Here is a 25,770-nt window from a genome sequence, read left to right on the forward strand (position 1 = left end):
GGATATTATTCAGCATTGAAGTGTTGGTTTTATGACATATGGATTTCTTTTTATAATTTTACATTTTTGTATATTGCCTGGAGACTGGTGATGTGGAAGATATAAAAATAAATACTAATTAACATTTAAACTGAGCATTTTATCAGGAATTTAAGCTTGATAAGTCAGAAAACTGATTTTTTAAATTTTATGAAATGAAATTTACAGAGAAATTTACAGAGGCAAATTCAAAATTCAGTTGCATATTGAAAAAAAATCAAATCTGCACACATAACATAGGACAACAGCGGATCTGAAAAAATGTATGAATGTATAATTGATACCAGCTGCACGTAAGAGTTGATTCCTACATGTTAAGAGAGCAAGTAACCACTTCTAACACCATTTGAAGGTACAGGCTTCTCTTCCGTCTCAAAAGTAACAAATAATCTCCCACGTGATCAGCCCAAGAAAAAGAGATGTAGCTGCTGTATATATGTACTGATTTATCACTTCAAAGTAAAATTACTTGCTAAAACCTAACCTTTTTCTTAATAAATAATCTTACTAAACTGATTTCAGATAACACTTATTCACTGTACTGATCATTTCAGTAGAATTCTATTGTTGGAGAATCCCTCCAGCATATGAATCAGTAGTGCCTGCAAAAAGGCTAAATGCATTTTAAGACAAATCAACAGAATTCCAGTTTCCAAAATCATGGAAATATTTCAATGTTCTTCTATGAATAAAGGTAGACCATTTAGTGACCAAAGTGACAACAGCACTGAAAAAAGCAACTTATGACTGTTTTTCACACTTATGACCGTTGTAGCACGTGATCAAAATTCAAATCCTTGGCAACTAGTTCATATTTATGACACTCCTGTGATCATGTGATCACCTTTTGCAACCTTTGGACAAGCAAAGTCAATGGAGAAGCCAGATTTACTTAATAACTGCGTTCCTAACTTAACAAATGCAGTGATTCATTTAACTATGGCAAAAAAGATCATTAAATGGGGCAAAATTAACTTAACTGTCTTGCTCAGCAACAGAATTTTTGGGGTCAATTTTGTATATATACCAACTGAGGACAAATTGCCAACAACTCAGATCAGTCTATAAAATAAATATCAAATCTTTGTTGTACGTAGGTCCTCAGGTGCCTAGCTGACTTACACAATTTTTTGGTCTCCAAGTTAAATTTTAGGTGTATCTTTTTTATCTAGAAGAAAATAGGTAAGAACCAAGAACTAAAATATAAATTAAAATTGAGCTAGTCCATTTCTATCTTGATTCTACAATTAAATGAAGTTATGTTGATAGTCTAAAAAGACACTTTTGCTGCCAGATATCATCAATTTTAGTGCCATTAAAAGATATATAGCCATTAATTTCCTAATTTTTAATCATCTAATATCTCTGACAAAGAATTTTATGTAATGGTTAACACATCAGATTAGAAAACTGGAGACTGTTGAGTTCTAATTCTGCCATAGGCATGAGGCCAACTGAATGACCTTGGGCTAGTCACTTTCCCTCAACTCTAGGAAGGAGGCTATAGCAAACCACTTCCAAAATCTTGCCAAGAAAACTGCAGGAATCTGTCCAGGCAGTGGTTAGGAGTCAATGCATTAAAAACCACCTTTTATTTATTGTACTGAACATAAATATAATTTTAGTAGTAAGTGATCTATCCTTTTGGGAGTTTAGGATTATTTCAAAATTGAACAACAAAGAACTAAATTTTTGGCTTCTCAGTCAGCAATTCTGCTGATAAATATATTAATATTTTAAAGGATCATTAATGCTATATATATTTTTTGTTTCAGACATAAATATTGAATGTAGCCGTTCTTCATATGTTTTAGTCACTAGACTAGACCTTTGATCTTAGTTGCTCTTCTCTGAATTTTTTTTCAAAGTCTCAGTGTTTTTTGTGATAAGGTGACCAAAATTCGCTGCAGTATTCTAGGGTTTTATAAAGCGGTAATAATACTTTGCGTGATCTTGATTCTATGCCTCTGTTTATGCAACCCAGGAGAGTATTAGCTTTTTTGCTTGCTGCTGCACACTCCTGGCTCATAGTCAAGTGATCGTCCACTAGGACTTCAAGGTCCCTCTCACAGTTACAGTTTTTAAGCCAGTTCTCACCCAATCTGTATTTGTACCTTTGATTTTTCCTGCCTAAATGTAAGACTTTGCCTTTCTCCACATTTAAACTCATTTTGTTGGATAGGGCCCATTGTTCAAGTATGTCAAGATCTTTTGGGATCCTGAGTTTGTCTTCTGGGGTGTTGGCTACTCTTGCCAGTTTAGTGTCATCTGCAAATTTGATGAGTTCTCCTTCAATTCCTTCATCTACTGTATTTTCCGGCGTATAAGACGACTTTTGAACCCCTGAAAATCTTCTCAAAAGTTGGGGGGTCGTCTTATTCGCCGGGTCATCTTATACGCCGGAAAAAAAACACCTTCGGATCTTTTTTCTGCTGGGTGGCAGGATTGCTGGGTGAATGGAGGCAGGCGATGGCGACCCGTGGTTAAGCGGCCGATGGCAAATGGCGAACGGGTGATGGAGGGCAAACTCTCGTCAGCTTCTGGGGCGGCTACTGCAGCTGCTGCCGTTGCTCGCTCAAGGACTGGCCGTGCTAGCGCCTCCAATGCTGGCTGACAGGTCCCTGATGAGAGGAGCGGGATTAGCCCACGCCCGTCGTCTCGAGCAGCCGCTGCCGGGGGTGACTTCGTCGTCCTTCCCCAGCGACAGGAAGTTTTCTCGAGTCCCTTGCCGCCGCCACGGCCGCTGCCTCTTCACAGAAACACGACTCCCGCTCGGCTGGAGCCCTGGGCTGAATGGAGGCAGGCGATGACGACCCGTGGTTAAGCGGCCGACGGCGAACGGGTGATGGAAGGCAAACTCGTCAGCTTCTGGGGCGGCTACTGCAGCTGCTGCCGTTGCTCGCTCAAGGACTGGCCGTGCTAGCACCTCAAATGCTTGGCTGTCAGGTCCCCGACGAGAGGACGGGCAGGCAGTCCCCAGAGGCACCCCGCTCGACCGTAGGAAGGGAGAGCCTTTGCTCCCGCCGAGGCACCGCCTGACTCGCGCTGACCACAAGAATTGCTTGCTCAGAGTGCGGAACTGAGAGCAGCAGCGCAGCAGGCGAGAGAGCTCAGAGACAATAAGGCGAGGCGCCCCTTTGGCGGGAAAGGAGCAAAGCTGGGCCAATCACAGAGCAGGCGGAGCAGGGAAACAGGGAGGGAAACAGGGAGCAGGGAGGAAAGGGAGCTTGATTTAAAAGGCGAGGCAGGTGTGACGTGGGCGTGGAGACGTTCCCTTAGAAATACCATAACGGAGGAGGCTCCGGGCACTTTCCCGGATCGGAACGTGCGAACTGAGGGTGCCACTACAGTCCTCGTGTTTCCCAGGGTTGCCCGTTATGCCAGACATTCCCTATAGCCCGATTCTTTAGCTCCCCACACTCCTTAATTTGAGCGAATTTTGTCGGTGCTCCGTGGAGAAACAATATGCAAATGCCGTTTATTTAACCGTGCAAAACTTTTTAAAGACTTTTCATTTCTGTTTTATGCATGGGCTGGGTGGGTCACGAAGTTTACCTCTTTTATTTTAGCAATATCGTGGCACTTATAAAAAAAGGGTACTAAAAGAGTTGTTAATATGCAGATTGTGTGCCAGGAAGTGAAATATTGAGTTATTTCTTTCGCTTCTGTGTACCGTAAATATGCATAGAATCTGCATCTCCTCCTACTGGGGTGAATTCTCAATGAAGCACATTAGAGCTACCAGTACTTTATAAAACTGGGATTCTTTACCTTTGCTATAAGGCAGGGTTCCTCAAAGTCTTCAGCTTATTGACTCCCAAACACTCCTGTGACACATTGCATAGCTCAGATCTCTTGGAGACAGGGAGGGCTGGGCCACCCAATCCAAGCAGATTTTGTATGCAGGAAATACATTGCTTGTTGTGATTGGCTGGTTGTGTTATACTGGGAATGGTGATTCTGAGGGAAAGTAGTCTTGTCTGGTGAGCAGATACATGTGGTGGTGAATACAGTACAGCACAGCACCAGTATCTGTACTTGTTCATACAACTGGCTAACAGTCAAGGCCCCATCATGGCTCCACCAGTAAGAAGAAAGAAATATGAAGCCAGTTTCAAAATTAAAGTTGTAAAGTTTGCCACAGAACATAATAACTGTGCTGCTGCAAGACAATATGGAGTAACAGAAAAGATGGTTCGGGACTGGAAAGCAAATGAAAAAACCTTAAAGAGTATGCCAAGGGGTAAGTGTGCATTAAGAAGAGGCACTCCACATTGGCCAGAACTTGAAAAACATGTAATAGACATGGTGAATGAGCATCGCCAAAGCGGTTATATAGTGACAAGAAATAAAATATGTTTGTTTGCACTTCAGTGGGCCAAATCTAACCCAGATCACAGCAAAGGATTTAAGGCCACTGTATCGTGGTGTACTAGATTCTTGGAAAGGCATAATCTGGTACTGAGGCAAAAGACAAAAATTTCACAAAAATTACCTGCAGATCTTGATGCCAAAGTAATTAGTTTCCATCGATACGTAATACAACAGCACAAAAAACATGGCTATGCGTTAAGTAGTATCGGAAATATGGATGAAACCCCAATGAGTTTTGATATGGTTGGAAATAAAACTGTCCATCCAAAAGGTGAAAAAACAATTTTAATTAAAACAACAGGACATGAGAAGTCCAATTTTACAGTGGTACTAGCATGCACAGCTGATGGCGCCAGACTGAAACCAATGATTATTTTTAAAAGAAAAACAATGCCAAAACTCAAGTTCCCTGTTGGTTGTTTTGTACATGTGAATGAAAAAGGCTGGATGGATGAAGAAGGGGTAAAGCTATGGCTTGATAATGTATGGAGCAGGCGACCAGGTGGACTTATTCAAAAACGTAGTCTACTGGTGTGGGATATGTTCAGGGCTCATTTAACTCCCAGCACCAAGCAAAGGCTGGCAAGAATGAACACAGATGCGGCAGTTATTCCTGCAGGATTGACATCGTTGGTACAGCCACTGGATGTGTGCCTAAATAAGCCATTTAAAGATCGCATTCGAGAACAGTGGAATGAGTGGATGGTTAGCGGCGAAAAGTCATTCACAAAAGGAGGAAACATGCGTGCTCCACAGTTGGATGTTTTGTGCAAGTTTGTCATAAAAGCGTGGAATGATATTAATGCAGAAACAATAATCAAGTCTTTCAAGAAGTGTGGCATATCAAATTCATTAGATGGTATGGAGGACGACTGCTTGTGGCAAGATGAAGAGGAAGCCGAAGCTGAGACCACACCATCTGATACGGAATTAGATCCATACGATGACTGCCTTACAAGTGTATCACAAGATTTCATTGATGTACTAATGAAATCAGATGATGAAGAGGAGGATTTTGAAGGCTTTTAAAGGGAAACTGTCACGCCAGCAAATCCTGTAAAAATAGCTTAGAGTTACGATGGGCGTTGCTGACTCGCCAGGGACTGCCCGGCACTTGCTCTCTCTATATTGTTTGTTATCTTCCTCCTATCATCATCAGTTCCAGTTTGGTTGACAGCTTAGAAAACAAACAGCATGGCAGCTCCCATGGGTTTATTGTCTTTATCCTTCCTTTCAGCTTTAGAGTGAATTAGGAAAAGTTTAATCCACTTGCACTGTTTTATGTTTACATGTTTGATGACAAACAGCCTTATGTTTATAAGTGACAGTTTTCCTACTAAGCACCTGCATGTCATAAGCATTTGATAAAATTACCATATTAAAATCAAATCTGATGTTTTTTAATTTTTATTTGGTGTGCGTTGGAAGAGGGGTAGTCTTATATGGTGAGTATAGCCCAAACCCTATAATTTAACAGGAAAAGTAGGGGGTCGTCTTATACGCCGGGTCGTCTTATACGCCGGAAAATACGGTAAGTCATTTATGAAGATATTGAAGAGTACTGGGCCTAAAACGGAACCTTGTGGTACCCCACTGTTTACTTCTCTCCATGTGGATGTAGTGCCATTGAGGACTACTTGTTGAGTATGGTTTGTTAGCCAGCTACAGATCCATCTATTGGTGATGTTGTCTATTCCACCTTTTCCTAGCTTACCAAGGAGTAGGTTGTGGTCTACCTCAAAATGAGGCACTTTTTTCTCATTTGTTTTGCATACAATAAATGCACAGCTGTTGCACCTTCAAAAGTAGCACACCATGAAATCAAATTATGTATATTATATTCTAAAACAAAAATTGACAGCCACTATGTGCTTGCCATTTTATATTCAAATATCCAAGTATCTGAAGACTCGCTTTATTTGTTTCCCACCTCTATTAATTTTATAAATAACTCAAGGTGACAAACTCAGATAAAATACTCCTTCCTCCTACTTTCCCCACAACAACAACCCTGTCAGGTAATTTGGGCAGAGAATGACTACCCCAAAGTCACTGAGGTGGCTTTTGTACCAGTAGGCTATGTCACATATTATTTTAACCCTCACGAGATTGTGTTCTCATTTATGTTTAATTATTTTAAGTGGGTTTTTATCATCTGTTTTAATTCTTGGTTTTATTATACATCACAAATAATTAACCTTTGTGAGATAGGTGGCTGTATAAATTTGATAAATAAGAAATAAATAAATAAATAAATAAATAAATAAATAAATAAATACTCAGCTACATTTTTTAAATAATTAACACAATTTCAACTTTCCATGCTTGTTTGTTTTATTATTGGCAATATAAAGAGAGAGAGAGAAGTTAACCTGATTAAATTCAAGGGAGTCTTATTAAATTCAATGGGACAATCTCCCCAAATATGTATAACAATAAAATCCTTTTAACAAATTGGGAAAATGTGTATCATCAAGCAATATAGCATAAGAGCACACTGAAATATAGAGAAAATAAATTGGGATTTGATCACAAAGTGAGGTAACGTGACATAACATAACTAGGAAACATAATTAAGAAAATCTGCTAATTATCCACAGACGTTTATCCTTTGGTATAATGTGGCACTCAAGTCACAACCTAAAATGAGATTTTCCTAAATATCTAAGATTTTTCTGTTTAGATCAAGATGTTAAACATGTCTACCATAACACACAGCTCTGAGGGAGTCACTCAGTTTAGCAGAACCCAAGTGCAGGATTTTTATAAACTACAGTGGATTTAAAAAAATATCTAGCTGATTTATTTAAAATATCTGCTGTTCCACTTTCAATTTAAAAATAATTCATTCCATTCTTGTAAAAATATCACCTTATCTTTTAATTAAATTATAACGCAGGTCTCTTTTTACTAAAAAAAGTATATTATTAAGAGGGAAAATAATAAAATCAGGGAGATCAACTCCAACATTTAAATATTAAGATATCAAAATCCTAAAAACAAAAGAAGAGCACAAATTCATGTGTGAACAAAAATAAATAGACATTACTGGTAATTTTAAAATAGGTATGCCTACGAATTATTTTAAGTTAAGATGCTATTTTTATTTTTCCTTTTATAGGCAAGTCAGGTTCCTCAGTTTTCTCACCAATTGTAAGCAGTACAAGAATGACAGTAGCATCACAAAATACAATCTAGCCACTGATTCTTCCAAGAATCATTTATTTACTAATGTAAAGAGTAAAAGATCAATCAAATTGCTAAGGACAATTTTCAAGAATTGTTTAATCTGTTGAAGATTCCACATAAAGCTGAAAACTGTCACGTAATCATAAAATGGATCAGAATTTTTCCCAGAATTGTTTAAAATTTATCATCTTGTGCTCCAACTTTATATGTATCACCAAAATGGAAGATCTGGAAAATTAGATGCAAGCAAGCTGGGAACAGATGAAAGAACAAGAATACCAAAGAATACCTGATCAAGTAATATCACCTAGAAACAAGGAAGATTAAGTAATCACTGGAAACAGGAAATAAGCAGCAAATTACAGCTATAGCCAAAAAAATTAGCAGATACGAAGCTTGATTTGCTCCCTATAGGCCTAATCTCCAATTTCAGTTGAATCAAAAACATTTCTACCAATCCATCAATGGAGTGACTACATCAACACCCAACAAAGGAAAAAACAATGTAGTTCTGGATGCAGCTACCAGAAAACCCAAGGAAATACATAAGAATTCAACTAAGATAATGAAGATGGATAATAAAAAAACCTGAAATGAAAAAATCTTGTAACAACAGAATGATGAAGAAAAGGGAAGGAAAATCTAGAATTGGTCAGGTGAAAATGAACTATGACAAGGAGGTAAAACTGAAGATTGTTTAACACCTGGCAAAATCTACCTGATAATGGAAGATTCAACAAATGGGGCAGCAGCAAGCAACTTACAGCCAATACTTGCTTACCAACAATTTTCAAATTACTAATTGGCATGGTAGCTGATGCAGTTCAACAGCATATAGTTGGAAACAAGTATTTTTCACCTGAGCAGGAAGGAAACTGTCCAAACTGTCCAAGATGATTCTGGAAAACTGTAAGAGAAAGAAAACCAACTTGAATGTAGCTTAGATTGATTACAAGAAGGCATTCAATTCCCTGCCACATGATTAGATAATCAAGTGTCTACAAATAAAGAGGAGTCAGTAGAAACATCAGAACTTTATGCAAAGATCAGTGGCACAGTGGAAGACATGGTTGCTGGTCAGTGGTGACAGACTGGGAGAGATTAATATCAAGAAAGAAATCTTTCAAGGACACTCACTACTGTTTGTCATTGCACTGATTCTTCTGTCAACAATACTGAATAAGTCAGGCCATGGCTATCAAAACATCGAAAACATCAACAGGCTATCCCACCTCCTTTACACAGAGACCATCTGAAATAGAATTGGTGCTCAACACCATATATACAGTCAAGATACTGTAATGGAGTTTGAACAAATGGAGAAAATAGGAAAATAATTAATAGGAGACAACAGTAAAAACTGAAGGAATTAAGATGCCCTTTGGAAATAACATCAAGATACAAATACTTGGGCATATTTCAAGCTGACAACAAACACACTGAGGTCAAAAAGAAGGTTAGAAATAAATACGGGGCTTTTCCCCCTTTTCCCCTTCTTTTCTTTTTTGCAAATAAATTAAAGAAAAAAATGCCATAGATAATTCTAAAAATTAATTCTAAATAAAAACACAGACCAGTCTATAAACACGATGAACAGAGACAACTAGCATTTTAAAAAATGCTATAAACAAAATTCAGTAAAACCAGAAATACCTTCCAGTTACTACTGGCTCATATCTTTCAGCTCTATTTTGATTCATTTGTATTAAAGTTGCCATTATGGTTTCCTACTATGTATATGATGGTGTTATTTTACCTAGAGATATTTTTTTAAGAAATGACCTTAATATATTCAAACAATCTCTGTGGTCTCATTTGGAGAAGATTCCAATAATTTCTATAGAGACAAAAATAACTATTTCTTCAGTTTGGTAGTAGTGAATGGATATAGTTAAACATACAATTCTTTTCTTCAAAAATTTCCTTCTTTTGTCCTACTCAAGCTTTTCCCTGATTTTATCAAAACAGATAGTAATTCAGTCAATTTTACTAAAAAAAAAGTATTTTGGAAAAAAAGACATTTTATATTCATCTTTGCAGTTGACAACATACCGTAATTATTTTCTTCATTGTTTTCCTTGTTAAGAATAACAATGCAACACTGAGTTATTTATACAGCATCTAACTCTTCCCTTTGTAAAACTTTAAATAATGAAGAAATCTTTTAGAATCTGTACTAGTCATGTCAATATATGATCTGACTCTTTTTTACATAATGTAGATGTTTATTTGCTATACTTTCCTTGCCAGCATTTAAATTTAGAATAAGTGTTTAATTTCCATTGGAGTTAATACATTCAAATACCGTATGTTCCGGCGTATAAGACGACTGGGCGTATAGGACGACCCCCTACATTTCCTGTTAAATTATAGGGTTTGGGCTATACTCGCCGTATAAGACTACCCCTCTTCCAACGCACACCAAATAAAAATTAAAAAACATCAGATTTGATTTTAATATGGTAATTTTAATTCAAATGCTTATGACATGCAGGTACTTAGTAGGAAAACTGTCACTTATAAACATAAGGCTGTTTGTCATCAAACATGTAAACATAAAACAGTGCAAGTAGATTAAACTTTAATAATAATAATAATAATAATAATAATAATAATAATAATAATAATAAGTTGGAAGGGACCTTGGAGGTCATCTAGTCCAACCCCCTGCTCAGGCAGGAAACCCTATACCATTTCAGACAAATGGCTGTCCAGTCTCTTCTTAAAAACTTCCAGTGTTGGAGCATTCACCACTACTGGAGGTAGGTTGTTCCACTGGTTAATTGTTCTAACTGTCAGGAAGTTTCTCCTTAGTTCTAGGTTGCTTCTCTCCTTGACTAGTTTCCATCCATTGCTTCTTGTCCTGCTTTCAGGTGCTTTGGAGAATAGCTTGACTCCCTCTTCTTTGTGGCAGCCCCTGAGATATTGGATCACTGCTATCGTGTCACCCCTCACCCTTCTCTTCATTAAACTACACGTACCCAATTCCAGCAACCCTTTTCCTATTTTCCTAATTCACTTTTTCACTTTTCCTAATTCACTCTAAAGCTTTCCCTGTGCAGAGCCTTAAGTAACCCCAGCTGCCTGCAATTAGTGCAGGTTCTCATCCCACCAGGCTCAAGGTTGAGTCAGCCTTCCATCATTCCGAGGTAGGTAAAATGAGGACTCAGATTTTTGGGAGCAATAAGCTGACTTTGTAATAATGCTGCTTGGGGGGGGGGGTGAAAGCTCTAATAGGCAGGCATATACATAGAATGAAGGCTATTGCTAAGCACATTGATTTGTGCTTTAAATTGTAAGCCACCCTGAGTCTTCGGAAAAGGGTGGGATATAAATGGGATTAAAAAAAAAAGACCAAATGGGAGATCCGCTCCAGGTTTTCCAGCCAGCCCGCCCAGTTCCTGAGTCAAATGTGTCCTTAGAGCTAAGCTGCTGCTCTGGCTATGCATTCCCCACCTGCCTTTCAAGTTGCTCTTGCATTCCCCACCTGCCTACAGCTGCTCTTCAACTTTAGAAGGAAAAAAGCCCAGACCCCAGCCTGTAAAAAATCACAGACTGCAGCTTCTACTCCAATTGGTCCCGCTTTCCCTGTGCAGACTAAATGGAAGATCCACTCCAGGTTTTCCAACCAGCCCTGTCCCTAAAGTTTCAGCACCCGGCGTATAAGACGACCCCTGACTTTTGAGAAGATTTTCATGGGTTAAAAAGTAGTCTTATACGCAGAATCTACGGTAGCTAAAAATAAATTTAAAAAATAAAAATGAAAAGAGTTATATAAAAAGATACATTCCTTTGATTTTAGGAGAAAAATCAACATTTTGAAAAAGGGTATCCTAAAAACTATGTTTAAAAGAAGAAAATCACAAAAAGTAATCTATGATTAATAAGAGAAAAAAAATCATTGATATGAAGGTTAGCCATACAGGAGAAAATAGCCCGTACCTGCAAAGATGAAGTGAGGAAAATAGCAAATAGCCCGTGCCTGCAAAGATGAAGTGAGGAAAGCTAAGGCTCAAAATGAACTAAGGCTTGCTCCCAAAGTAAAAAATAACAAAAAAAAGCTTCTTTCAACATATAAAAAACAAGAAAAAAGTTAAGGAAATGATTGGTCAATTAGTGGGGGAAAGTGGCAAGAAGGTGACAAGCAACAGGGAGAAAGCAGAACTATTTAACTCGTTTTTTGCATCTGTCTTTACACAAAGGCAAAAAACAGTCAAACCTATCCAAAATAGTTCCATAAAAAACAGAATAGAAACGCAAGTTAAGATAGGCAAGAAATGACGAGTTCAAATCACCAGGACCAGATGGATTACACCCCAAAGTTCTCAAGGAACTGGCAGACATGATCTCAGAACCACTGCACTATATTTTTCAAAAATCCTGGAGCACTGGGGAACTACCAGAGGACTGGAAGAGAGCTGATGTAGTTCCCATCTTCAAAAAAAGGGGAAAAAATAGATCCAGGAAACTACAGACCTATCAGCCTGACCTCAATACCTGGGAAGATTCTGGAAAAGATAATCAGACAACAAATCAGCGAACACCTTGATACAAACAAAGTCATCACTAAAAGTCAACATGGGTTTGTCAAAAACAGATCATGCCAGGCAAATATTATTGCATTCTTTGACCAAGTGACAAAATTAGTGGACCAGAGGAATGCTGTAGATATAATTTCCTTGGACTTCAGTAAGGCATTTGATAAAGTAGATCACAACCTACTAATTGATAAGATAGAAAAATGTGGGTTAGATAGCATCACCACCAGATGGATTTGTAGCTGGCTGACAGGGCATACTCAGCGTGTGGTCCTCAATGGAACTGCATCTACATGGAAGGAAGTGTGTAGTGGGGTGCCCCAGTGCTCTTCAACATCTTCATCAATGATTTGGATGAGGGGATAGATGCGGAACTCATCAAATTTGCAGACACTAAGCTGGCAGGAATAGCCAACACTTCAGAAGATAGGTTTAAGATACAGAAGGATCTTGACAGACTAGAATATTGGGCGCTATCTAACAAAATGAAATTCAATGATGAAAAAGTAAGGTTCTACATTTAGGCAAAAAAACCCCAAATGTACAGGTATAGTGCAGGTGCTACCTTGCTCAATAGTAGTAACTGTGAGAGGGATCTTGGAGTTGTAGTAGACAATCACTTCAATATGAGCCAGCAGTGTGCTGCAGCTGCCAAAAAAGCCAACACAGTGCTAGGCTGCATTAACAGAGGGATAGAATCAAGATCACGTGAAGTACTAATACCACTTTACAATGCCTTGGTAAGGCCACACCTAGAATACTGCATCCAGTTTTGGTCACCATGATGTAAAAAAGATGTTGAGACTCTAGAAAGGGTACAGAGAAGAGCAACAAAGATGATTGGGGGACTGGAAACTAAAACATATAGGGAACGGTTGCTGGAATTGGGTATGTGTAGTTTAATGAAGACGCGGTAGCTCAGTGGGTTAGGACGCTGAGCTTGTCGATCAGATGGTCGGCAGTTTGGCGGGTTGAATCCCAGGTGCCGCGTAACAGAGTGAGCGCCTGTTACTCGTCCCAGCTTCTGCCAACCTAGCAGTTCGAAAGCACGTAAAAATGCAAGTAGAAAAATAGGGACCACTACGGTGGGAAGGTAACAGCATTCCGTGCGCCTTTGGCATCTAGTCATGCCGGCCACATGACCACAGAGATGTCCTCGGACAAGTGCTGGCTCTTCGGCTTTGAAACGGACATGAGCACCAGCCCCTAGAGTTGGAAACGACTAGCACGCATGTGAGGGGGAACCTTTACCTTTACCTTAGTTTAATGAAGAGAAGGGTGAGGGGTGACATGATAGCAGTGTTCCAATATCTCAGGGGCTGCCACAAAGAAGAGGGAGCCAAGCTATTCTCCAAAGCACCTGAAAGCAGGACAAGAAGCAATGGATGGAAACTAGTCAAGGAGAGAAGCAACCTAGAACTAAGGAGAAACTTCCTGACAGTTAGAACAATTAACCAGTGGAACAACCTGCCTCCAGAAGTGGTGAATGCTCCAACAATGGAAGTTTTTAAGAAGAGACTGGACAGCCATTTGCCTGAAATGGTATAGGGTTTCCTGCCTGAGCAGGGGGTTGGACTAGATGACCTCCAACGTCCCTTCCAACTACTACTACTACTACTACTACTAATTATTGTTGTTGTTGTTGTTGTTGTTGTTGTTGTTGTTATTATTATTATTATTATTATTATTATTATTATTATTATTATTCTGTTAAAAATTGAACAATTACTGCTGGCTGTATATTCAATAGGAACCTTCCTCAGTGTGATGCTCCGAGGTGTTTATGGGTTACTGGCTAAAATATTCTTAATTTCCATCCCAACTTATATAAAAGATGCCAGGTTGAAAAAACTAATAAACTTTTAATAATACATATGCAATAAGTAAATTGTGTTATAGCTATTAGAATCCTAAACATATTCATTTAGTAAGAGCTTAAATCTAAAAGGGATTATTTTGAAAAAAAAATGTGTTTAAAATAGCAGCCCTAACATAGAAGAGGCTTTGCAAAAATTCAGAATTTTAACTTCTACCAGACTGTTACTTTCCACGTAGGCTGAAACACAACATATTTTGGTTGATTTGATTTGTCTTCATATATTGTGTAGTCCTGGCCTACTTTCCTTTATTCTATAAACTAAGGTCAAGCAAACCATGATTTGGGTTTTAAACCAATAATCAACAAGTATATTCTGAATGTTCCCCATCTGTAAATTTGAAACTGATAATTAGTAAAATAACTGATTAACTTTAATTATCTTATATTGCATTTTTTGAGTAAAATATGGGTGATTTATTATAAGGGATGTATTATTATACAATAAGGTTTTCTGTTACAGGTGGCTAGAAGTTTTCAACACATAGAATTGCATTAAAGATTAGCTGCAGTTAATTTGTTAAATACGAAATGTTTAAGTTTATATGCTCACTACAGCAGATTCACTATAGGAACTCAGCCATTCAGTTTAAAGTTTATCCCACTGATGTACTGTTGAACAGATATAGTGTTGGAAGATATGGCTTTCAATTGTCCCCAACTCTACAGTTAAGATGAATAGCTCAGTTAAATAATAAAGGAGTTTCTTTATTATGTCTTTTTAAAAAAATCTAACTGTAAAGAGAATCCAAGATACTGTACCTTATGATGCAAAAAGTACATTATATGAAAGTAAAAGCAGAACATAGAAAAGCAGAGAATTGAAAACCAGAGCTGTATCAAAAGCCATTTATAACATGCATTAAAAGAATCCAAATATCTATAGAAATAATAATGGTTTAACCATCCATCAAAGAACTTAGATAATACATTTAGTATATAAGATTCTGTTTGGGGAGAATCTGATGCAGATCTGTACCACTCATTTTTACTCATTAATTCTCTCAGTCATTTTCTCCCTGAAAATAAGACCTATCCCAAAAATAAAGCCTAGCTTGATTTTTACGCTTGCGCCTAATATAAGCCCTACCCCCAAAATAAGCTCTAGTTAAGAGCCTGCGTAGCTGGTCGCCTGCCCATTTCATCTGGTTGTTCGTGATGCCACCGCCACAAGGTGAGCCAAGGCAAGTGGGGGAGCTTCGCCATGCAGCACACAACCACTTACCTCAGGGCTCCCACAGCCAGGCCTCCCATGCCCCAACACCTGCCTTGACTAACAGTGGTGATACTAATAGCCCCGTCCACCAGGAGCCTGCATTTCTTTTTTCTATCCAGCCTCAAACCTTCCCTTTTTGGAGAAATTTGTTGTGAATGTGATCAGTCTACTAGATTGTGAAGGAAGCAGATTATCCAGACTATTTTCAGTCTGGGTTTAGACTGTGGTTCGGTATTGAAACAGCTCTGGATCACTTATTAATGACATCTAATATCTCATCCAATGCTGATATATGATATTCCCAGCATATTCAGTTATGTATGTTCACAGCTTTGAGTTATTTATAAAGTAATAAAGACAGGGTAGAAATGTAATAAATAAATAAATTTTAGAGAAAAATGATTGAAGCCATGACATACCTATAGAACAACTGTTAAGTAAAACTTCAGCTTTTAGTCCGAAGCAAGTGTGGAACTGATCTGCAGGAAACAGCCAGAGATGGGCAAAGTGATTGATTGGACAAGCCGCTGTTATACGACTCCATGTCCATTCATGCATTTACCTTTGCTTTCTTTAAAAGGCTCTTTGCTTTCGCTCTAATCTACAACTTTTTGTTAAGAGATGGGAATTTCCCAGACTGGAAGGGGACCCTATTTTCCTAAGTAAAGGGAGGAAATGTGCCATCTGAACATTGCAGTACAAGTTAGGAAATTGAACATCAGTGTGTTAAAATAACTGCATTACAAACTAAAGTATGAGACGATCTTAAGGAAACCCCCTTAATAGAACATGGAAATTTTATTGTTTTTAAAGTAACAGCTTAATATATATGCTAAAGGGAAAATTCTAAGCTGCTCTGATATTAAATAGACAATTATGTAGCAGGTAGAGGAAGTACAGAAATAAAACTAAAAAGACTTATGCTATGCAAAAAAAACCTAGGTTTTTTTGCATGGCAGAGGGGAAACTTAGAAAACGGGGAAACCTGTCATCAAATGCTATACTAACAAAGGAAAGGGACGGGGAATAAACTTGTAAAGTGAAGGAAAAATCTATTATTCTGAGCCCATCTTGTGGGAATTTCAGCTTCCCTACAACACATCCATGGGTCAGAGAATGCAGTGTTGGACTACTGCCAAGCTCTCATCACCCTCACATGCCACCTGCAGGACACCAGTGCAAGTCATGCCAGTGAAAAGCACCCCTGAAGGTGATTTGGGAGACGCACCTGAACTCGAAGTTTTCACACTTGTTATTCACAACCACAGACATTATACCATCATAAAAGAAATTTTAGAAGCCCCCTACAAGCCTGGGGAAAGCCTCCTGAAGGACTAAAAACGAAGAGCTGAGCCAGCTTCACCCCCTCTAGAGAAGGTTCAAGTGTAGACAAGGCCCTGTACTCCTACTGATGGGGTGTCACCTACAACCCCTTTACTCCTGCTCCTGCCACAACGCTCTCCCCTCCTTCTCCTACTTTCTTACCCTTTCGCTTCTCCCACGTATAAAAGATCTTGTTCGAGATATTCAAGCTTCCCTGAAGATTGCTCCACCCAAAGAACCATTATACCCTTGTCATTCATTGAAGGTTGGCAATGGGTCCTGATAAAATTATTTCAGTGCAAAAATTGTTTAGCTCCTCATTGGAAGGGACTGTTCCAGATTTTATTGACTACTAACACTGCTGTGAAGTGTCAAGATCTGGCTTCCTGGATGCATGTTTCGCACTGCAAGAAAGTACCAGATGAGGAAATCACATAACCTGAGCCAACTGACCACAATAAGGCAAAGACTGAAGCTTTGCCCAACAGGGAAGCAAGTGCTAGTAACCTCTGCTCCCCACCAGCATGCAATCTCTGGCCCAGATAGCACCAACAAGTGAACTCCAATCCACCTTCCCCAGACAACTGAAAAAAACTTTATACCACCTTTTCCGACACAATGGAAGCCCAGAGGCGCATGAAGGAAACAATCTACATCGGAAAATGCCTCTCATGCCTGCTGAATGGACTGTGGTTGTGTTATTCTTTATTGGTATTTGTCTCAATTTATATAAAGCTCTGTACACTTTTATCATGAGTCCTAAACCTATTGAGGTTGTTTGTGTCTCCCAATAAAATTCCTTATACGCCCCTATGAAACGATTGTAGACCCTTCACCCCAGAGTCCCTTTAATCTTATCTTCTTGCTTATGATTTGTGTTGTCCTTACAGACAAGAAATGGAGACTGTGGAAAATGGAAATATTGGCTATTGTTTTTCTGTGAAAGATTTAGGCCCAGGTGAATTAAATCAGGCCACATGGAAAAAGTATTGAACCAAAGTCTGTGCTATGCTCAGTTTTACAATCTGAAGAAACTAATTGTAATCTAAACTGCAATTGTATTTTACTTAACATGATTTTGCTAAGCTTGCTTGTTTCAAATACATTTAGAACACAAGGACTGGAATTGTGAGAAATGGGGAACTGAAAGTAGTTGATAGGTGCAGGTTCAGATGTACATGGGTATAAGGAGAGTTATGATCAGCAGAAAATCTGCAGAAAGTGCAAGGTTGCTGACCATCTGTCTACGGTTTTAGGATGGGAAAGTGTATAAGTGCATGTGCTTCCCCTTCCCTTCTCATCCAGTCCGCCAACCAACAAAGGTCAGTGACTTCTGCACTAAAGAGAGAAGATGGTAAGGAAGTGACAAGCAGTAGAGAGAAAGCAGAGCTGTTTAACTCATTATTTGCATCAGTCTTCACACAAAAAGAAATTATAGCACAACATACCAAAAAAAGTACTGCAAAAGACAAACTAGAAACAAAAATTAAAATAAGCAAGAAAATGGTAAGAGAGCACCTATCTGACCTTGATTAATATAAATCACCAGGACCCGACAGATTACATTCCTGAGTTCTGAAGGAGCTGGCAGATGTTATCTCAGAACCATTGCACCATATCTTTCAAAAATCCTGGAGCACCAGGGAAGTACCTGAGAATTGGAAAAGGGCTGATGTGGCTCCCATCTTAACGAAAGGGGAGGAAAAAACAGACCCAGGAAACTACAAAACAATAAGTCTAACATCGATACCTGGGAAGATCCTGGAAAAGGTAATAAAAAAACAGATCAGCAAACAACTAGAAGCAAACAAAGTTATAACTAGCAGCCAGCACGGGTTTGTCAAAAACAGATCATGCCAAACCAATCTTATTTCATTCTTTGATAAAGTGACCGAATTAGTAGACCACCAAAATGCTGTGGACATAGTATACTTAGATTTCAGTAAGGCATTCGACAAAGTAGACCACAATGTAGTATATGGTAAGCTAGAAAAAGATGAAATAGACAACATCACAAATCAGATGGATTTGTAGCTGGCTGACAAACCATACTTAACAAGTAGTCCTTAATGGTACACATCCACATGGAGAAAAGTAAGCAGTGGGGTACCACAAGGCTCCATCTTAGGCCTAGTACTCTTCAAAATCTTTATCAATGACTTAGATGAGGGAATAGAAGGCAAACTCATCAAATTTGCAGATGACACTAAATTGGCAGGAATAGCCAACACCCCAGAAGACAAGCTCAGGATTCAAAAAGATCTTGACAAATTTGAACAATGGGTCCTATCCAACAAAATGAGTTTTAACATGGAGAAAAGCTAAGTTTTACATTTAGGCAGGAAAAATCAAAAATATAAGTACAGATAAGGCGACACCTGGCTCAAAATCAGTAACTGTGAGAAGGACCTTGGAGTCCCAGTGGACAATCACTTGACTATGAGCCAGGAATGTGCAACAGTAGCCAAAAAAGCTAATACAGTCCTGGGTTGCATAGAATCAAGATCACACCAAGTATTCATTTTATAAAACCTAGTAAGACCACACCTGGAATACTGCAGCCAATTTTGGTCACCATATCAAAAAAAAAGATATTGAGAGTTTGGAAAAAGTTCAGAGAAGAGCAACTAAGGTGATCCAAGGCCTGGAGACTAAAACATATGAAGAATGACTGCAGGACTTGGGTTTGGCCAGTCTAAAGAAAAGAAAAAATAGGGGTGACATCATAGCAGTATTCCAGTATTTGAGAGGCTGCCACAAAGAGGAGGTGGTCAAATTATTCTCCAAAGCACTGCTGTGAAGTGTCAAGATCTGGCTTCCTGGATGCATGTTTCACACTGCAAGAAAGTACCAGCCCCAGACAAGGAAATCACATGACCTGAGCCAACTGACCACAATAAGGCAAAGACTGAAGCTTTGCCCAACAGGGAAGCAAGTGCTAGTAACCTCTGCTCCCCACCAGCATGCAATCTCTGGCCCAGACAGTACCAACAAGAAGTGAACTCCAATCCGCCTTCCTCAGACAACTGAAAAAACTTTATACCACCTTTCCCACACAATGGAAGCCCAGAGGTGCATGAAGGAAACAAACTACATCAGAAAATGCCTCATGCCTGCTCTATGGAATGTGATTGTGTTGCTGTTTATTGGCACTACCGGGCCCCAGGCCACAGTTTGGGGACCCCTGCTTTAATGGACCTACAGTATCTTCACTTTTTTCTTGTTAGTAATAAGTTGAAAGAAACTTTTTTATTATCCTTGTTTTTTGTTGCAAGTCTTTGAGCCTTTGCTTTCCTGACTTTGCATGTTATAGCTGTCTGCTGATAATCAGCCTTAGTTATGTGTCCTTCTTTCCATTTTTTGTATTTGTTCTTTTTGTCTTTCAGTTTGATAGATCTTTGTGCAGCCATGTTGGTTTCTTCTTGAATTTCTTATTTTTCTTCTTCAGTGGTATTGTGCTGGACTGGGCTTTTATGATAGCATTTTTCTGAGTTTCCCATACTTCCTGAGTTGTTTTCTGCTTTAGGATTTTCATCCATGACATCTTTCCTAGGTTTTTTCTGAGTTCGTTAAAATCAGCTCTTTTGAAGTTTAAGACATTGGTTGAATTATTTTCTGTTGCTTGTGTTTGCATTATATTGAATTCCAGTATGATGTGGTGGTTACTTTTCCCCAAGGTTCCTGCAACTTCAACTCCCTCTATCACTAATAATGACAACAGGGACTGTCACTATTTCCTTCACTAAGCAACATGCCCACATGATGTCATGTTTTAGTACAACATTGTTTAGCAATAAAAACTCTGGTCCCAATTATTGTCATTAAGCAAAGATTTCTTATATAGCCTAGAGGAAATCATACACTTTTTTGTCTAATAAAAGAAACGTAATTGGGCTACAAAACGGCCCAGCTCATTATGCAGACTAAAGCTGTACAAATGTAAAAGTCAAAAATTATTTCCAGTTACATATTTAGGACATGTCTGTAATTCTTTAAACCAAGATTGTATTTTTTCAGTCTTATAGTACAGCTGAGCAACTGCAACCCCTGATAAAAGAAACAGCTATTTTAAGAAGCTGCAGACAGGCACAATGATATGAGCTTTGTGCACTCTGAAACACATCTTTGCTTCTGAATATGAAGCAATGCACAGTCATAATATAGACTATTTTGAAAGACATTAGCTAATAATCTGATTTCTTCTGTTCCTATGATCACATATCCTATGAAAATGAATACAAAGCAATCATTACAATTGCTATAGAAAATTTCCTTCTTGTTCATAAAACAAAAAAATATCCTGGGGCAGGAAATCAGCAAAAAATTAGGGACTGATGCTGCTGTTAAATGTGAAAAAGACCTTGAAATCATCTGATCTGAATACCAGTAATTACAATCCCAGTAATGTCTGATCCTGTCTTCATGCCAACAAGGCTACATAGAAAATTGCTTTTTACTTTTGTTTTTGCAAAAATATTTTACCAATTAACCAGTTCATATGAAAGCTGTTTTCTTTTCTGACAGAGCTTGCTTCCAGACTCTGTCCATGGTAGCAAAGCATATAACTAATAAAGCAAGAGCACTTTAAGTTTACATTAAAGCAGAGGTCCCCAACCTTTTGGGCACCAGGGACCAAGAAAGGTTTTTCCACAGACCAGAGTGTGCATGGTTTTGTGTGCTGCCTGCATTCCACAGATGGGGCTTTGCTTATTTGTGCGGACCGGTTGCTGGCATGCTGCTGCCTGGTATCGATCCACAGACCAGGGGTTGGGGACCCCTGTATTAAAGCAATTGCATGAATTTAAATTTTCAGAATAGCATATCCTTTACAACCATCCTCAAACTTTACACAAAATACAGATCAACTTTTTAAATTGTGTATGTCATGAAGAGAAAATTATAAATATTATTAAATAAAAATGAGAGTGGAATCCTTCATAATTCTATTTAGACAAGTAATTTTCATAGAGGTATTTGAAATTATCAAGTAAGATTACAACCTAAAAATAACATATAATGTATTTCTTTAGCTGGGTCCCCACTAAATTGTAAAAGTATATATGGAAGTACAAACATAAAAATGAATTATTCCTGGGCCAGCAAGCAAACACACTCTGTACAAATTTCCTACTGATTCTGCCCATGTTTGCTGACTACTGCTGCTTCTCAGTTAATAATATAAATCCTTTATTTCATTCTTTGTAGCTTACTACTACTATGTTGTTTCACAGTTGCCAACATCTCAGTAATGTCTTCTGTTCTGTCCAGGTTATTTTTCTGTATTTTTCCTTTTATGCAGTTGTTCCCAATGGTTAAAAAAAACATCACACACTGAATTTTAGGGCCTCATTTATATTGCCCTTTTTCCTTATGTTTTACTTGTCCCTGCTAACAATATCCAGGAGATCAGACAAGTATTAAAGTTATTTGACATATTTAACAACATTAGGAGTTACAAGTCCCAGAACCTCCCATCAAAATTAGGTTTGATTGCAGGGGATTGTGGGAACTGAAATTCCAACTACCTTAAGTTTTGCCTGGCGATTTACAAATAATAAAGTAACCATGACATGGATAAAGGAAAGCATTTGGACACACATACTAGTACAAAGTCTTAGGAAGAATAGCAGCCAACCCCTTATTTTCAAAATAGTGGTAGAAAAAACAATAAAAACACAAACCATCACTTAAGAATTTGATAGCATAAATTATAATTCCTTCTGATAATAATAATGATAATAAGACTGTTTAGTAGGTGGAACTAACCAGATAGTTATCATTCATCACAAGGATGCATTTTAGGTGCAATATATTAGTTCTCCTTCAGAAAACCAAAGTGCACACAAGAATTTTTCTGATATAAGAGTCAACCACTAGATAAAATGTCAGTATCCTTACACATTCTCACTCATTTCTATAAAGATCTGATCACTTCTAACAAAAGTATTAACATAAAATATCTAATTATGGGGGAAAATAGGATTGAACCAGTAGAACCTAGGCTAGAAGTAGTTATATAAGTATTTATTAGATGCTTTGCAAAGTGAACTGTTTGGTTACCTAAAAATGCTGAGGAAAAACCCAAGAGTTTTATCTTGGAAGAATAGGTTGTTGTAGGTAACTCTTCTACATGTACCTGGCTTCATTCTTGTCTATAATAACACAGATAGTATAGCAAAGTCTCGTATAACAGTCTTCTGCTGAGTAACCCAATTACTGAATAAGAGATTAAGCATCTGAAAAACTGTGAAATATCCTTGGCATTTGGAAGTTCTTGATTTCACACCTGTAGTGTTTTTCAATGTTAGTCTACTTGTACTATATAAAATTATCTAATAAGAGTATTCTCTAGGTCTAAATTCCATTTCAATGACTGAAGATCAGGAAAATACATTTTGTCCAGTCTGAAAATGGAACATGTTTCTTATTCAAACAAAAGTTGATTTGTGATGTTTCTTACAAAAAGTTCAGCAGTTCAAGCCCTTTCATTATTTATTGTTTCTTAGAACAACAGTTGGGAACACTACTCATACCTAAGTATATTACAACTAATGTAGCAAATGTCACAATAATTAATATTAAAAAAAACAAAAAGACTAAATATAGGTTTTTTTCTTCAGGAATCCTCTGCAAGGCAGGGAACCTAATATGGGAGAAGTACACCTACAGCAGATCAAGAGATGTGTACCAATTAATTCTTTGAACTACACTGAAATAAATCTCAATCTGATCATTAGTATTTCTGTGAGTCTGAGGCCTAACTTTTCTCTAAAAGTTTCCTTTCTTTTTGCATTCGTGTTGTGAGGAAACTAAGAATAGGTAACATTTCACATATGCCATAATAAACCAAAATAAATTTAATCATACTCCAGCACTGATCAACTGATAGCAGACTTTGGGGTATTTCACATCTTCTCTAAAAATATTCATGATGCAGTTCTAACTTCAAATAAGACAAGGAGACCAACTAGGTAAGATGTATTGCAATAACCAGGGCTTTTTTTCTCATAGAACGCTCAGAACGGAGTTCCGGCAACTTTTTTGGATGGAACCTTGTAGGGTAGGTAAGGCGGGTTATATGACATGTGTGAGTTCCGGCACCTTTTTCTTTTACAAAAAAAGCACTGGCAATAACTCAAGTAAAACTAAAGATGGACAATTTAGGCAAGCTTCTGAGCTGGTGGAAATGTTTTCTTAAAAAAACAACCGAACCATAAAAAGTACTTCAAACTGGAAGTTCAAACCCGAAAATTTAGATCCAAGGAGTTGGGAAGCAATCGCTGGTGGGGGGGGGGAATCTTTAACCGCCTAGCTTCATTCTACCGACGCGTTGAAAATCACCCACAAGGAAGTTCATTTCCAGGGACTCAAGCACGACGCAGCTTCAGTGTTCTGGAAGCAGCGCCGCTTGCCCGGGAAAGAGGGGATCCATACTCATTTCCCCAGGAACCGCCGCCCCCCACCTCCATGTCGAAAACCGCTTGGATGTATCCGGGGAAAATCATCGGCTTAATGCCGCCAAATCAGAGCAGATGCCCCGACCCAGCAGAAGGTGCCACCAATTGGCAACGGAGACCTTGACTCAAGTGGCAAGGAAGTTGGATTAACGACTCACCTCTGAATTCCTTCCATTTCTCTACAGCCCCCAGCACTACAGAGAACAGCACCGGAACTGACATGATAATCAGTATAGGCGGCGGCAGCAGCAGTAGTACGAGCAGCAACAACAGCAGCAGCAATTTGCGGGGGGGGGGGGGGAGAAGATGTACGAAAAAGGACTCGAGAAGAAGCAGCACCTACCCGGACAGCTTAGCAATCTTGACAAAGCTGAACACATCCATCCAGGGAGCCGCCTAAGCAACGCCTCACTTGTGCACTCGCTTGCTCATTCCAGCAACAGCTCCGTGCCATGAAGAAGGTTATGCATGACTGCTTTCCTTCGCCAGCAACAGCGGCTATCCTTGCCGAGGAAATTCCCGGTGACAGCTCCTGCTACCCCCCACTCCGGCCGGCAGCTAAGCGTGCAGCATCTACCGTCACCAGGAAGATGTTGGGGAAAGCGCGTGCCCGCGCACCTCCCAGCTTAGCTCGCTGAGGCGTTAGCAGAAGTGAGCGCGTGTGCCTCTGCGCCTGCGCAGAGCCTGGGGAAAAGCAGGAGCAACTAACGGATGGCGAGGTGGCAGTGGCTTGGATTCGGAGTGGGCGAATAAAAGCTCAGCCTGCTCCAAGAAGAAAGCTGTCGAGCTTTTCAATGAATATGAGTGGGTTGAACTCCTCAGAAATATCTTATCCAAATGGCTTCCCCCACTACAAAGAGTATCCATAAAACAAAGGAAAAACTGACGATTTAAATACACAGATTCGGAAACCTGTCTGGGCAAAGGAAGAAAGCTATAGTTAGATTAAAGAAAATAGATGACTTGATCTATTAGTTGGGGCCCTATATTATCAAACAGGTGTTTGAATATGGTTAGAAACAGATAATCTTTAGATACTAAAAAATCATATTTAGAAAGGATTTATACTTAGGATGATGTATTTTTTTATGAGATGGGAAACATGAAAATAGCAGGATGGCTCTCAACAAGGGAAGTTTTTGCTCACCTTGCTTAATGTAATCACTGCTGAGAAAAAAAGTAATTTATAAGTAATTTATAAAAGTATTTTGAACACTGAAGGGAAAACAAAATTAAAATAAGGTGACTTTAACTGCAAATTATGAACTGGATAGAAAATATGTTGTAATCTAGAACTATTGTTAATAGATATAATATTAGAAAATATGATGAAGAACTACTGTATATACTCAACATTGCATGTATGTTATATGTATTAATACCAGAAAGAACCCCTTCATGAATTACTGCCTTGTGGCGAAGGGGCGTGCGTAATTCAATGAAGCTATGAGCTATGCCATGCAGGGCCACCAGGTCATAAGCAGAGAGTTCTGACAAAACGTGATCCACTGGAGAAGGAAATGGCAACCCACTCCAGTATCTTTGCCATGAAAACCCTATGGACAGTACCAAAAGGCAAAATGATATGACGCTGGAAGATGAGCCCCTCAGGTCACAAGGCGTCGAATATGCTACTGGGGAAGAGCAGAGGGCTAGTACTAGTAGCACCAGAAAGAATGAAGCGACTGGGCCAAAGCTGAAAGGACGCTCAGCTGTGGATGTGTCTGGTGGTGAAAGGAAAGTCCGATGCTATAAAGA

General features: G+C 38.7%; 1 protein-coding gene across 1 annotated transcript in view; it reads right to left on the bottom strand.

Annotated features, from left to right (window-relative positions):
- Window positions 1–24,396, bottom strand: part of FRMPD4 (FERM and PDZ domain containing 4) — a gene marked incomplete at its 5' end in the record, with an annotated part of 307,675 nt that extends 283,279 nt beyond the window's left edge. Inside the window, one exon of the mRNA XM_083362678.1 lies at window positions 24,356–24,396. Within this exon, the coding sequence (XP_083218804.1) occupies window positions 24,356–24,396 (41 nt within the window). The remainder of the gene's footprint in view (window positions 1–24,355) is intronic.
- Between the last annotated feature and the right edge of the window lie 1,374 nt (window positions 24,397–25,770).

The sequence above is a fragment of the Vipera ursinii genome (genome assembly GCF_947247035.1).
Source record: "Vipera ursinii genome assembly, chromosome: 4".
Lineage (NCBI taxonomy): Eukaryota > Metazoa > Chordata > Lepidosauria > Squamata > Viperidae > Vipera > Vipera ursinii.